Genomic DNA, 15,248 nt, shown 5'->3' with positions numbered 1-15,248 from the left:
TGGATGACACTGGGAAAACGTACCCGGTCCGCTTGGAGCCGGGACGCAGCGGAAGCCCCATCCTTTCCGAAGGAGGTCTCGGAGGCAAATACAAATATAGCATCCGTTTAGGAGTATTCTGAAAAATTTGAGGTAATTAAAACCCTCTTGGGAAAGCAGAAGTCTGCCGGGGAAACACGGGCTCTAAGGCTATACCGTGGACTATACACATAGGAGTACCGCTTAGGTCTCAATATGGAACCCACCCTTCCATGGTGCTCACGGATTCATCATGAAGGTCTGGCGCCGGACGTTCCGCCGCGTCCAGCAGCTTAGGGTAATGGAGGATCTCAACAGGGTCTGCAGTACGGAGTAGTTTAAGCAAGCCGACCCTAACTGGGGCCTCTCAGTGCCACTACCCGTTTGAGGTGAGAACACAGGAGGATACCGGCTCTACACGAAGGCTATAGAACCTAGCGAACGTGTTAGGGGTCGCCCAGCCCGCAGCAAATATCTGTCAGCGAGGCGCCACAAGCCAGCGCCCAGGAGAATGCAACACTTCTAGTTGAGTGAGCTCGTAACCTGAACGGGCAGGGCACACCCTGAGCCTGATAAGCCAGGGTTATGGCGTCCACAATCCAGTGGGCCATCCTCTGCTTAGAGACGGCACTCCCCTTCTGCCGGCCTCCATAACAGACAAAGAGCTGGTCTGAGGTCCTGAAGATTTGTGTCCGGTCTACGTAGCACATTAATGCTCGGACGGGACAAAGCACAGCCAGGGCTGGGTCTGCCTCCTCCAGGGGCAGCGCTTGCAGGTTCACCACTTGGTCTTTGAAGGATGTAGTGGGAACCTTGGGCACGTAGCCAGGCCGGGGCCTCAGGATTACCTGGGAGTCAGCCGGCCCGAACTCTAGGCACGAATCGTAGACCGAAAATGCATGCAGGTCCCCTACCCTCTTGATGGAGGCCAGTGCAAGCAGGAGTTTTCAATGAAATAAACTTTAGCTCAACTGAATGCAAAGGCTCGAATGGGCCCTGCTGTAGTGATTTAAGCAACCTTAGCAAGGAACCTGATGATGAGGTCATGCTTACCCAAAGACTTCCCATTCACGAGGTCATGGTACGCAGCAATAGCGGCAACCTGGACTTTGAGGGTGGAGGGAGACAGCCTTCGCTCCAACCCTTGCTGCAGAAAGGATAGCAGGACCGCAATCGGGCATCTTCGGGGGTCTTCTCGGCGAGAAGAACACCACTCAACGAACAGGTTCCACTTCAAGGCATAGGCGTGTCTCGTAAACGGTGCTCTTGCCGAAGTGATGCTGTTCACTACCTCCAAATGGTGCCCCATCTCTGAGTCAGTAGATCCTTCGTCAGAGGAATTGGTCAAGGAGGGGCTGTCACAAGGAGCACTAGTTCTGGGAACCAGGTCCACGTGGGCCAATATGGCGCTACTAGCAAGACTTGCTCCTCGTCCTCCCGGACTTTGCACAGTGTCTGTGCGAGAAGTCTCATTGGGGGAAACGCATACTGCGTAGGTCCCGCGGCCAGCTGTGTGCCAGTACGTCCGTGCCGAGAGTTCCCTCGGCCAAGGAGTAGAACAACTGGCAGTGAGAGGTCTCTGGAGCAGCAAACAGGTCTACCTGAGCGGCTCTGAAACGCTTCCAAATCAGCTGGACCATCAGGGGAAGGAGTCACCATTCTCCCGGGAGCATTGCTCAATACAGCTCGTTGGCTGTATGACTGAGCAGGCCTGGAATGAGAAAGGCACGAAGTGTCCTCAGAAACTTCTGACTCCAAAGGAGGAGGTGGCGGGCGAGTTGCGTCAAGACGTAGACCACCTTGTCGGTTGATGTACGCAACAGTCGCAATGTGGTCCATTCGGACCAGCACATGCTTGCCTCTTTGAGACCTTTGAGACGGTTCAAGGCAAGGTGCGCTGCTAACAACTCTATGTGCCACTGCAGCTGCGGACCTGTCCAAACCCCTGAGACTGCATGTCCGTTGTATGTGGTCCCCCAGCCGGTGGTGGAGTTATCCATGTAAAAAAGTGACAATAGGTGCGTTTATATGGACACTTTTTGCTTCCATCGTGTTATGTCTGTAAAGAGGACTCGTACTTAAACTTATTTTACTTTTTATTGTTCTCATCAACCTTACTGAACTCCATCAACTCAGCACTCAGATCACTGGACTGTGCAAAAAAATTCTAGCGTCAACTTCACTGTCTGTTCCTAACTCTTAAAGTGACCAGCGCTCTTTATATCTTATCTATGTAACAAACACATAACTTTAATTAAACACCAGATTATAAGTCTAACTAAGCATGCAACATTTCCCCTCCCCTCCCAGTGAACTAAGTGTGAAAGAACGTTAAGTAGTCCTGAAAGCGAGCAGGCCGATTTTGCGATCTGGTAGGCCTGCCTTGCGATGGTTCAGATGGTGGTAGGGATGTTGCTTGCAAGGTCACTGGATGCTGTGGTTGGGGCAGAAGGTATGAAGAACCAAGCAGAGAGCAAGGGAGCACAGTGTCTCGGGTGTGATCTGCACCAGAAGGGTACGGTACTTTCCTAAGCCGACTGGCATGCCAACGGGAACCTTCAGATAGCTGGAATGTAACTGGACCTAACTGCTTTTGCACCTGCTGGGGCTGTGACCAGAAAGTGTGGAGCTTGTTTTCCGCTGGACCCGCACCCAGTCCATTGGGAAAATTCTTGGAATGCAGGGCTTTTTCTTTGTGTCGAATCTGCCTCGTGATTTGAACTGTTGTTCGCATACCCTGGCTTTCACCACAGGATTTCCACCATGAGAAGTAGGAGGGCAAAGTTTATGCAGGGGTAACTCCAGCTCCCGTCCCAGCATCAGTTTTGCTGGCGACACCCCAGTGGTGAGCTGCGCTGCTCTGTAGTGTAGAAGAGTCTGAGACAAGGCCTCATTGAAAGAGCAGCCTTGTGCTAAGTGGGCTCTCAGACAATTTTTTTAGTGACTGGTTGAATCTTTCTACGCCCCCATTTGACTGTGGGCGATAGTAAGCTGTTCGAATGTGTTTGATGCCTTTGCTTTGGATGTAGCTGGTAAACTCCACGGACACTAGTTGGGGGCCATTGTCTGTCGTCAAGGCCCTTGGCAAGCCCCAGCGGGCAAAAAGCGACTCCAGAATGTCAATGATGGAACTGGATGTGACCAAGCCGACACATGTAACCTCCAGCCACTTCGAATGTAAATCATAAACTACTACAAGGAAACGCAAATGATGAGGCACATCACGGAGTTCCCCACAGATGTCCAGCTGAATGTGGTCCCAGGGTCGAGTTAGCCAAGGCAAAGACCATAGTGCCGGCGGAACTGGTGAGCCTGTTTTCCCGCTTACAAGACATGGAGCACAATCCCGAACAAGCTGTTCAATGTCTTTGTCCAACCCCGGCCACCATACTAGATCCCTACAGCGCTGCTTTAGTTTGACTATACCGAGCCATGGTCAGCACTCGTCCTCTGAGTCTAGCAGGAATGATGGTGCAGTGTCCACGAGCCAAGCATGTGTCATTCCAGCATGACAATTCGTTTTTCACTCTGGCATATGGCTGGATATCTGTTGCCACTTGAGTTGGCCAGCCATTCAGGACATACTCATGGACCACAGATAGTGTGGAATCACCAGCAGACTCTGCTGTGAGTTCCTCCAGGGACACAAATGCTGTCAGGGGTGCATGCACTAAATTAATAAGATCCCCGTCCTCATCCGCCTGACAGAAAGCAATGGTCGATGACACAGAACGAGACAGCAAATCGGGCCACCACATTATCTCTGCTTGTGGTGTATTGTATTGTAAAGTCATACTGCTGGAGGAGGTCAGTCCAACAGTACATGCGCAGTGGTTTGTGACCGGAACCAGAAGGAGACATAAGTGCAATGAGGGCTTGGTGATCAGTCCAAAGGGTAAATTTTCAGCCATAAAGGTAGGCATGCCAGCGCTCGCAGGCCCATACACAAGCCAGAGCCTCCTTCTCTCCAGTGGAGTACTTTTGTTCGGTCAGGCTGAATGCACGAGAAGCAAAAGCCACACAGTTGTGAAAGAACAGCGCCAGCAGCAGTAGCTGAAGCATCACAAGTGACCAGTGTGGGGCAGTCAAGACTGAAGTGTGCCAAGACAGGTGGGCTTGTCAACATCTCCTTAAGCGTGCGCACAGCATCAAAACAGGCTGAAGACCAAGTCCATGGAGCATCCTTTTCGAGCAGTTGGTGGAGAGGTTATGTTATTGTGGAGTACTGAGGCAGAAAACACATATAGTATGTTGTCATCCGATGACCGGCACCTGATGTATAGCCTCAATATTGGAGTGCAATGTCGACAGGCCCTTGGCTGAAACATGAAAACCAACAAAGTCAACCTCTGGTACTGCAAATAAGCATTTCTCCATGTTAAGTGTCAAATTGTGTTGAATGAGTGCAGCAAAAACAGCCCTTAAGCGCTGTTCATGAATCATTTGGGGCATGGACAATGACATCATCAAGGTAGATGGCAGTGCCAGGGACACCAGCCAGTATAGTGGACATGATTTTTTGAAAACAACTTTTATCCACTGTCAGATTAGACACCCTATGGGGAGGTGTCGACAGGTTCGATCATGCCCTCTGCTTGCAGTTTCACAAGATCTGCTGTGACTTCCTCACGCAATGCCAGCGGAATGTGATGAATGGCTGAATGACTGGTTTAACTGTAGGATCCAAAAGAGGCTGATGAGTGAACGCAGCAAGGCAACCAAGACCTTCAAACAATGTTGGCCATTCATGTTGCCAGGGACAGCTGACAGTCAGAACTTGAGCACACTTAATGTCCAGCAAAGAAAAGCCCAGACTAATAAACAGGTCCAATCCAAGGATATTGTTGCCATGGTGTGTAATGTGGAAAGGGAAGTCGGGCAGGACCTTGTTGCCATACAGGACAGGCGCATGTTCATGGCCGATAACATCAGCTGCAGAACTTCCATATCCAAACAGATTCAGAGAAGGCAGCTGAAGAGGCAAGTGTGTCAGGAAACGTTCATAAGTAGCCATATTGAGTAGTGAGACTTTAGCCCCTGTGTCCAGTAGCAGTGATATACAGGAATCTGCTATAGTAACAACACATGTAGAAAACCCTGCTGAATTGGTATTTATTGAATGAATAATCCAAGTGTTGTATTGTGTACACGTGGGTTTCGTTGAGTAGGAGCTTGAACTGGGGCAGACCGACAACATTTTGCAAAGTGGTTCAGTTTTTGACAGCGTCGGCATGTTTGTCCCCATGCAGGGCAGTCAGGGGCACATGATGGGTGTCTAGTGGACCCACAATTTCCACATCGCTGATTAACTTGAGGACGTGCATATTGTATGTCTGCATTTGAATATACATCTGCTTCTGCCCTGTAAACTTGTGTGCATTCTTGTATCATTTCTCCACTGTTTACAGTTGATTCGTGTGATGTATTTAATTTAGCAGCACACTGTGCAGCAGACTCAATTTGAGAGGCCAGAATTACAGCTTTCCTTTAAAGTGAGATTATCATCTTCCAACAACAGCCGCTCCTGAACGAGTGTATTGGTTGTTTTTTTTTTCAATCAACTGATCTCGTATCATCTCATCTGATAAAGCACCAAAACAGCATGGTTTTGCCAGTCCTCTCAAGTCAGCGAAATATTGAACAATCGACTCACCAGCGCGCTGTCTGCGCTGCCGGTTAGGGTTAGGTTAGGGTTAGGGTTAGGGGAATTGCCGTTTCCACTCGCTAATATAGTTATTTTCACATTTTATGCTTTTGGATTTACAATTTGACATTAGAAAATTACTTTTTGTCAAAGATCAGCAGTTTTGTTCTGAGGTATGAAGAGTATGAAGAGTTTAGATTTTCTGCTGTTTGTAAGCAGTCCTCATTTTAATGCAATAACTGTGTCTATGACAGTAACTTCAAAGGGTGAGCGATTTATGTAACTATTTAGCTCATTTAATATTCTAAACAACAACAAAAAACATTTTTTGATTAATTATAACCTTTTATTAAAGAAATTGGTACTATGTAGCTCATCAGAATCATGGGGTCGATCAAATAAATTTAGGCTAGTATGTTAAATAAAATGCAATTTGCTCTGGATAAAAGTAAAAAACATGTAGAACCATTGAGCAGATCTGATAAGACCAAAATATATGAATGAATAAACAATAATAACCAAAAACATTGTTTTATTTTTATATTTTTATGTAAGCGTGCATTAAATGATTTGAAGGCTATCAGCAAATAAATGTAAATCTGTCATCGCAGCTTTTTGAAGGATGAAATAACAGTACATTTAATTTTAATAATTTATTAAATAAGATGCAGATAGAGAAGCACAGTAAATGACTGAATGAATGCATTTGTGAGAGTGTGACTGCATGTGAATTAGTCGTGCCTGTCTCTCTACTAATAGTGAAGCTGTTAGTATGCTTAATAATATGCTGATTTGCTGCTCAAGAAAGTATGTGCATGTGCAAAAATAATTGTTAATTAAAACAATCATATAATATATAACTGTATATCTGTATAAGCTTTTAACAATTATTTTATTTTATTATTATTTTATTTTTTGCAAATGAAGACATCCCCAAAGTGAGTTTAAAAAGCTCTTCTACTAAGCAATTGTTTGTCCTCAAACTTTATGAATGTTATTCATAAACAAATTTGCTTGATAAATGATGTGACATGTCATTATGTGTCTCGCTGTTTGATTTAATGTCTGTCATTGCTGAATTCCCACTTATTTCTCACAGCTGTCTTAATCATTTACTGCTTCAACTAGTTTTATTCTCTCTCTCACACACACACACACTATAATCTGAGATCTTATGTTTCTCCACAAACACAAACATGTTTTTATCTCGTATTAAGTCGAGTGCACAGTGTGTAAGTTTTGTTGTCTTAGACTCATTTTGTGAATCTGCTTGAGTTTGAGGAAATGCTATTGGGACGTCGATCAGAAAGGACGGTCAGAAATCACACAGTTTGCACTCGACTTTATTGTGACACACAAGCAGATGCTTGTTGTTCCTGAGGTTGTTCTGGAGAAGAGGGAACTTGTAGCAAAGAGCTATCTGAATTACTAAGGCTAGCAAGGTATAGTAGTGAACCAGGTGTGTCGGTCAGAACACACGGAGCAGAGTATTAGTTTCAATACGTTTAATAATCATAAAGTATGATGATTAATGTTGAATCTTTATTGCATTGCTCTGATTTTGTCTCTCTGTCTCTGTTTTTCTCCTCCATGCCTAAAATAGAGGTGGAACATAAAGGTAAAGATGTGTTTTCTTCACCCTGTAAAGTTTCTCTGTGTCGGTTTTCTGCCAACATGTTTAACATTTTCTCAAGTAAACCATCATACATTTATTCATGCCTGAGAGGTTCATGTGACACTGGCTTTGTGATGTCGAAACACACTGCTCTGTGTGTCTCTTAATATTATTTTGATCAGAGGAAATGTTATGTATGTGGTGGAGATGGTGTTGTGGTGGGCTCGTGTTTTCTTGTGGTCTTCAGCTTAATTTCAGTTCATGAGTGTAATAGTGCTCCTCTCATGTGCTGCTCAAAACACAGAAAAAAAACTTATATATATATATATATATATATATATATATATATATATATATATATATGCATCACATTAATAAATTAAATTATAAAAAACAAATTTTTTTAAATATATCACAAAAGAACTACTATTTTCTATGATAATAATATGGTACAGATCTGAGATTAACAACACTAAGTATACAGGGAGTGTTTTCTCTGCCCTTTTAAATGTTGATCAGCCTGTTGATTTGGCTCATGGTTATGTGCGTGTTGCATGTTATTATTTTCCCCAGTAATCCGCTGTAGACTGTAAGAGCAGCTGATCTGAGATCAGAGACGGTCACAGAGATGAGCATTAAAACACAGACTCCCTCTTCTTCCTCATCTCATCTCTTCCTGGTGTTTTCCTCTCGCCCCCTTCATCTGGACTGAATCATATTTAAAGCATAAATAATGAAACCCCTTATCATTTACCTGTCTTTCCTCTGTGGGGTAGATTTAGCAGAATTGGCTCCTTCTGTTTTTTTGTTTTATTCAAGTGTTGTCAAGCTCCGAAAACAACAAGAAAACCTCATCCATGACTTGTGTGCTGTATGACCAAGTGTCCTGAAGTCCAACGAAAGCTTTGCTCTGGGAACAGACTGAGATTTACACATCAGATCTGTTGTTTGAGGGGTTGAGGGAGAATTTTAGGTTCTGCCGACTTAAATTTGTCACCCTTAAAGAGATTTTATGACTCTAGAAGTTATTTTATGTTGTGTTTTTTGTCATTTTCGAAGCTTGACAGACAGGTTCCTTGTGAACTGGGGTTTGTATGACTGGTCATTTTGATTAGTCATCCAGAAAATAAGTCACTAGTCGGCTGGCCAGTGTCTATATTTAGCTTAATATGCTGCACAGCCTGAGCTATTTTTGCTGCTTCTGCCAGCTTCAAAAAAAATAAAAAAAATAATATGTATTTGTTGCTGGAAAACAGAACACACACAGATATATTTTTCTCAGACCTAATAGACGAATTAACCAGTAAATAATGAATAAATAAATCAATTTATTTTGTTATATTTACTAAAGCAAAATTTCACAATTTATTAAAACTCGTTTTCACAGGATACATGTTGAGTAAATAATATATTTTGAATTTATTGTTCTTACTCATTGAACAATAAACATAAATCTATATAGAAATTATAATAGAGGGGAAAAAAAAAATTCTAGAAATGTCCTCTGAAAGTTAGTTTAAGCGCATGCAGACATGTTGCTGGAAAATAAGACAAAAATACTGATTACAAATATGATTTTGTTGCAGTTGCAGCACACATAATAGACTAATTAACCGACAGGTGCAAAGACTGCAAAAGAGCATTCTGTCAAACGCCTCTTTTAGGGCTCTACTGATCCAGAACAACTCTATAGCCTGAGTGAATGAAGACTGAGTTATATTTTAGGTCCGTCCGGGGTCTTCTCTCAGTCATTAGAGACTCTGTGTGAAGACGAGATGTGTGTGTTGTAGCTGCGCTAGGCTCAGCATCATCACAGCTCTCTGATCTTGATTGCAGCGGGTGTTTGGGGCTTCGCTTTAAACACTGTATATTACTGTAATTGTCAGAGAGCTGTGTGTGTGTGAACAGCCCTCTTCATTAACCTTTCTAACTCGTGTAAGCGTTGAGCGTCATATCATTTTCTCTCTCAGAGATGCTCAGACTAACTAATGGAGCCGCTGGATTCAGACACAGAGTCAGAGGAAGCTTTGTTTCCCACAATACCAAGCAACGAAATGAGTTTCTTCAACTATGGCCACTTTTGGCCCTGTGGACTTTTAGGGATTAATAATGAAAATTTATAAATTTTCTAATAATGTGAGCATAAATGCAACGCTGGAGGAATCTGACATTTTTCCTCTGGACCATGATGAAGAAATGTAATTTCCTCAACCGCATCCATCACATTAAATATGTTATATTATATATTTCTGAATATGTTACATTGTATACAGAACATCTGTACTGCTACTCTTGCATAATTTGCAAATAAAAAAGTAACTTCTTTATTAGAAAATAAATGAATAATAAATGAATAAATAAATGAATAATTACAATAAATTAATAATTATCTTACCACATCATTTTCACACAACACAATACATATTAAAATGGCTTTTTTTCTATTTATTGTCTACGTTGTACATTATACCATTTATTTCAAATATATTTTAACGCTTTTATGCGTAATCTGGTAAAACCAAAAGTTAGAAATAAGATAAAGCTTTATTTATTTTTATTTTTATTAATAATGCATTAATAATCTTCACACAAACCATTTTTATGCAATAAATATTGAAATGGATCATTTGACCTTTTTTAGCATTCAAGTATTATTTATTCACACGTGTATTATATTTTTAAGATGGATTTTCATAGGTTAGCACTGAAAGTTAAGGGTAAAGCAATGAAATCTGCATGAAAGGCATTTGCAGTAAAAATGAAAGCTGAAAGTAAAACATTTTAACAAGACCGTTTTAGAGTGCTTTTTATTGTTTTCATAAAATCAACCGCTGGAACATGAAAGAGGACGAAACGTCCAGATATGATAAAAGCTTCCAGCTGTTAATAACAGCAGCGTTTGGCTTTAATTTATGAGCGTTTCTGCAATCATAAACATCACAGATGTAGCGGAGATCACACTGTCTGTGCTATCAACAGATTTTTACCCGTGCAGGAAATTAATTAGAATGAGTTTATATATTTCTAACCTAATCTGGGTAAGTGTATGGATCGCCGCAGTCAGGCTTGGGCTTTAATCAATTTCTGGAGGCGAAAGCCTTGGAAAGAAACACAATCTTTCTGTTCTGATGCTGCGCCGCTGCTTAGAGCGAAGCTGAATTGAGCAAAATGCGCTTATTATTAGTTTTGTGCGCACAGACGCAATAAATCATGTTGACATAAATTGACAATATCTTAGCATCGGGATGGAATCCGTTCGGATTTTAATAAATATAAGATCATTATTATGTCTCGGCGGCCTCTGGCACCTTTGACCAGCCGTCATTAATAAGCTCACTCTTATATATCAAAAATATAAATGGCAACTTCAGGTGGAAGTGAAATCTTTCTGCATGCGTCCGATCCGTCACATGCACACGGGTTCACTCATGTTGGGGGATGAATTAAAAGTATTTAAAGTAATAAACTATTACTATAAAAAAATCTAATTCTAATCTAAATTAAAATGCGAAAAATTAAGATGTACTGTTTTAGTAATTGTTCTATATTTATAAGTATTGTTTTTATCGAAGGACACAGTTCTAGAACACGAAACATTCCTTTTGGAATCGCCCAACAAAAAAAAAAATTATAAAAATTATACTATCTTGCTAACAGTATGATTCGAATGCCCATGAAGTTGTTGTTTTTTTTTACTCATAAAAAATAAACAAATAATAATAATAAATAAATCAGATTTTTGAAATATGCTTTGTTGAAATACTGTATCAGTCTTTCAGTGTTTTTCGATTTTCTGCAATTTCTGAGTGAAATGATTTCAAATTAAATCTTGCACCACTTTTTTTCCAGTGGTTGCATTATATAAATGTTACATTTGAGCAAAATCGGAATTCATCTTAAAGATATTTTTAATAATGTACTGTTTAATTCAAACACCTGCAAATAAGCATTACATGTTTATCTTTCATCAGTCTATAGTGCTTTCTGGATGCACACAAGTCTATAACCTCACACCGGTGGTTTAACATGTCACCGTCTTCAATACTTAATGATCTTCTTGCTCAGAATCACAACATTAACATAATAAACAGCAGATGTGATGCATATCACTCATTGTCTAGTGAAAGCGATACGTCACAATCAAAGAGGTTTCTAAAATGGAAAATGATAAAGAAGGATTGTCATCCAAATAACATTTAATTATCCTCCATAATCTGCATTGACCACTTTCCTTTAAAACCCAATGGATCTCTGAAAGTGGCCCACATGTGTAATGTTGTCTGAGCAACACATTTCTAACATACACTACCAGTCAAACGTTTTTGATGTTTTATTAAAGAAGTCTCTTGTGCGCACCAAGACTGCATTTATTTGATCCAAAGTACAGCAACAACAGTCCAATTTTGAAGTTTCTTTACTATTTAAGATAACTGTTTTCTATTTGAATATATTTTAAAATGCAATTTATTTCTGTGATTTCAAAGCTGGATTATTCCAGTCACATGACCCTCCAGAAATCATTCTAATATTCTGATTTACTTCTCAGAAAACATGTATTATTATTATTAGAAGTAGTAGTAGTGTGTTGAAAACAGATGAGTAGATTTTTTTTTATTCAGGATTCTTTGATGAAAAGAGGGTTCAGAAGAATGGCATTTATCTGAAATATAAATCTTTTGTGACATTATAACTGTCATTATCATCACTTTCACTGATCAATTAATAGCGTCCTTACTAAATTTATTAATTTCTTTAATCCCTCAGCAAAAAAAAGGAAAAAAAATAGTATTTAATATATATGGATATTTTATATTTTATATTTAGAACTTTCTATTCATCAAAGAATAGAAAGTTTTAAATATTGATGATGATGATAATAATAAGAAGAAATAATAATAATAATGTTTCTTGAGCTGCAAATCATCATATTATACAGATTTCTGAAGGATCGTGTGACACCGAAGACACAGGAGGAATGATGCTGGAAATACAGCTGCACATCACAGAAATAAAATGACATTTTACAATATATTCTCGCAGAAATCAGTTATTTTAAATAGTCGCATAATTTCACAATATTACTTGTTTTGCTGTATTTCAAATCAAATAAATGTAGGCTTGGTGAGCAAAAGAGACATCTTTCAGAAACATTAAAGATCTTCCTGCTCATGAAGTGTATCTTGTGTCCAGCAGTGAGCCGCTATCCGTCGAATCAAAAGTGTTTTCAAACCTGCGCTCACTCGTCTTTCTATATTTGTTTGTCTGTAGTTTTCTTGTGCCCAGGGCTCCTGCGTGGTGTTTATCAGAGCGAGCATCTGTTCGAGTCGGACCACCATTCGGGAGCTTGGTGCAAAGACCCCATCCAGGCCTCGGATAAGATCTATTACATGCCCTGGACGCCATATCGCACAGAATTACTCACCGAATACTCCAGCAAAGAGGATTTCATCGCAGGAAGACCCACCACGATCTATAAGCTCCCCCATCGGGCGGACGGCACCGGGTTCATCGTCTACGACGGGGCGCTGTTCTTCAACAAGGAGAGGACCAGGAATATCGTCAAGTACGATCTGCGCACTCGCATCAAGAGTGGTGAGGCTATCATCGCTAGCGCAAACTACCACGACACTTCGCCGTATCGCTGGAGGGGCTTTACTGATATCGATCTGGCAGTGGACGAGAACGGACTTTGGGTGATTTACGCCACAGAGCAAAACAACCAACGGATCGTAATCAGCCAGCTCAACCCGTATACGTTACATGTGGAGGGAACTTGGGATACGGCCTACGACAAACGCTCCGCTTCCAACGCCTTCATGATCTGCGGGATCCTGTACGTGGTCAAGACCGTCTACGAAAACGATGATAGCGAAGCCACCGGGAATAAAATCGACTACTTCTACAACACGGAGCTGAGCAAAGACGGCTATCTGGACATCCCCTTCCCCAACTCATACCAGCACATCGCTGCCGTGGATTACAATCCCAGAGACAATCTGCTCTATGTGTGGAATAACTACCACTTGGTCACGTATACGCTGGATTTCGGAGTCCTGGACAACAGGCTAGGTAAGAGATGGGGCGTGTTGAAAGCTATGATCGCTTTCTCAAAGAAAAAAATATAAATACTGTTTCGAAAGGAAAATAGTAAGTGGATGCACCTTTTTTTCTAGAATACAGGAGTTGACAAAATCATAGTCCATAGCTTTTATTTAAACTGAAGGTTAAAAAAAACCCTTAAATGTATATCAAAAATGCCCAAGCTTTTCAATATGAAGGCCCCCAAACAACTTCATTAGATTATATTTAGTCATAATAATATTATAATGATAATTAATTGAAGAAAATTGTCTCTCTAATATGCATGTTTATATACATGCTTTCCCAACTTTCTGTTACATGAGTGCACTCATTAAGTTATACATGGGAGAAGCCAATTTCTATTTTTTTTCTTCTTTTTTTATACGTGAAAATTAAGCACATTTTCACCCAACTTCTCATTACTGTTCAAGGAGAACGAAAACAATATGTAAAATAATAATCTTAAATATATATTTAATTTTTTTTTTACTTTATTTTTAGGGCCCGAGCACCGAGGTGCGAGGACCCTCTTGTATCTGCTTTGTTTTTTATTAGGGCCCGAGCACCGAGGTGCGAGGACCCTCTTGTATCTGATTTGTTTTTTATTAGGGCCCGAGCACCGATGGTGTGAGGACCCTATTGTATCTGCTCTGTTTATTATTATTATTCTTATTCTTCCGCTTCTCCAAAATGAATCGCATTTTTGAGGGCTTAAACATGCTCAAAAAGTCATGAAACTTTGCACACGCGTAAAACCAGGTGAAAATTTTCGTCTGATATAGGATTCAGAAGAGGGTGTGGCAAAATGACTCGACAGCGCCACCTATACCAAGAAAATCAACAGCCTTCGAGCTATGTTTCACGTACATGCACGAAAATTGGCACACATATGTAACACACCAATACCTACAAAAAAGACTCTTGGAGCAAAATTCTAAAACCAACAGTAAGTCGGTTATTTGTAATATTATGAGCAAATTTTGTGTAATTTGGGTCATTTCCATATGTTGTATTTTAACGAACTCCTCCTAGAGATTTCTTCAAATCAACACCAAATTTGGTATGCCTAATCTAAAGGCCTTTGCGATGTTAAATTGCGAAGATCTTGAGTTTTCGTTGAAGGGCGTGTCCGTGGCGGCCTGGCGAATTTCGATGATTCGCCATGAAAAATGAAGTTGCTATAACTCAGACATACAATTTCCAATCTGCCCCAAACTTCACATGTTTGATGAGACTCCGAACCTCAACAGATTGACATGCCCATATTCAGTTATAGTCATAGCGCCACCTATTGGCAACAGGAAGTGACATATTTTACGCTGCGACGAACTACTCCTAGGAATTCTATGACATCAATGTCTTTTTTGTGGTCAGTCTAATCTAAAGGCCTGTGCGATGTTCAGTTGTGAAGATCTTGAGTTTTCGTTAAAAGGCGTGTTCATGGCGCCGCGACGAAGTTCGATGTCTCGTCATGGGAATAAAAGATGTTATAACTCAGGTATAAAATGTTCGATCTTCCCCAAACTTCACATGTGTGATAAGAGTCCTGGCCTGAACAGATATGAAGGCCAATATTCCACCGGGTCTGGCAGAATGGCCCTATAGCGCCACCTATACACTTTCAACGGAGTGCGCCTCGAGCTATGTTTCACGTACATGTACAAAAACTGGTAAACACATGTAACTCACCAATATCTACAAAAAAGTCTCTTGGTACGAAATCCGGATCCCAACAGGAAGTCGGTTATTTTGAATTTTCCCTTCAAAATTCGTGTTGTTTTTGCCATTTTCAGGGGTTGTACTTTAACGAACTACTCCTAGAGATTTATTCAGATCAATACCAAACTTGGTCAGTGTAATCTAAAGCCCTTTGCAATAATAAATTGCGAA

The 15,248-nt window shown here is 40.9% G+C and overlaps 1 protein-coding gene across 6 annotated transcripts in view; it reads left to right on the top strand.

The window, feature by feature from the left end:
• LOC127961351 (adhesion G protein-coupled receptor L3) overlaps positions 1-15,248 on the top strand; it is a 140,945-nt gene that overhangs the window by 86,189 nt on the left and 39,508 nt on the right. For 4 of the 6 annotated variants that reach the window (XM_052560434.1, XM_052560432.1, XM_052560435.1 and 1 more), the window contains exons 5-6: positions 7,266-7,280; positions 12,546-13,346. In XM_052560434.1, coding sequence (XP_052416394.1) covers positions 7,266-7,280; positions 12,546-13,346 — 816 coding nt within the window. The remainder of the gene's footprint in view (positions 1-7,265; positions 7,281-12,545; positions 13,347-15,248) is intronic. The other 2 variants (XM_052560437.1, XM_052560436.1) reach the window with 1 other exon arrangement.

This window comes from Carassius gibelio, chromosome B7, assembly GCF_023724105.1.
Source record: "Carassius gibelio isolate Cgi1373 ecotype wild population from Czech Republic chromosome B7, carGib1.2-hapl.c, whole genome shotgun sequence".
NCBI lineage: Eukaryota > Metazoa > Chordata > Actinopteri > Cypriniformes > Cyprinidae > Carassius > Carassius gibelio.
Note: the sequence above shows the minus strand (reverse complement) of the source record. Positions and strands in the feature narration are given on the sequence as shown.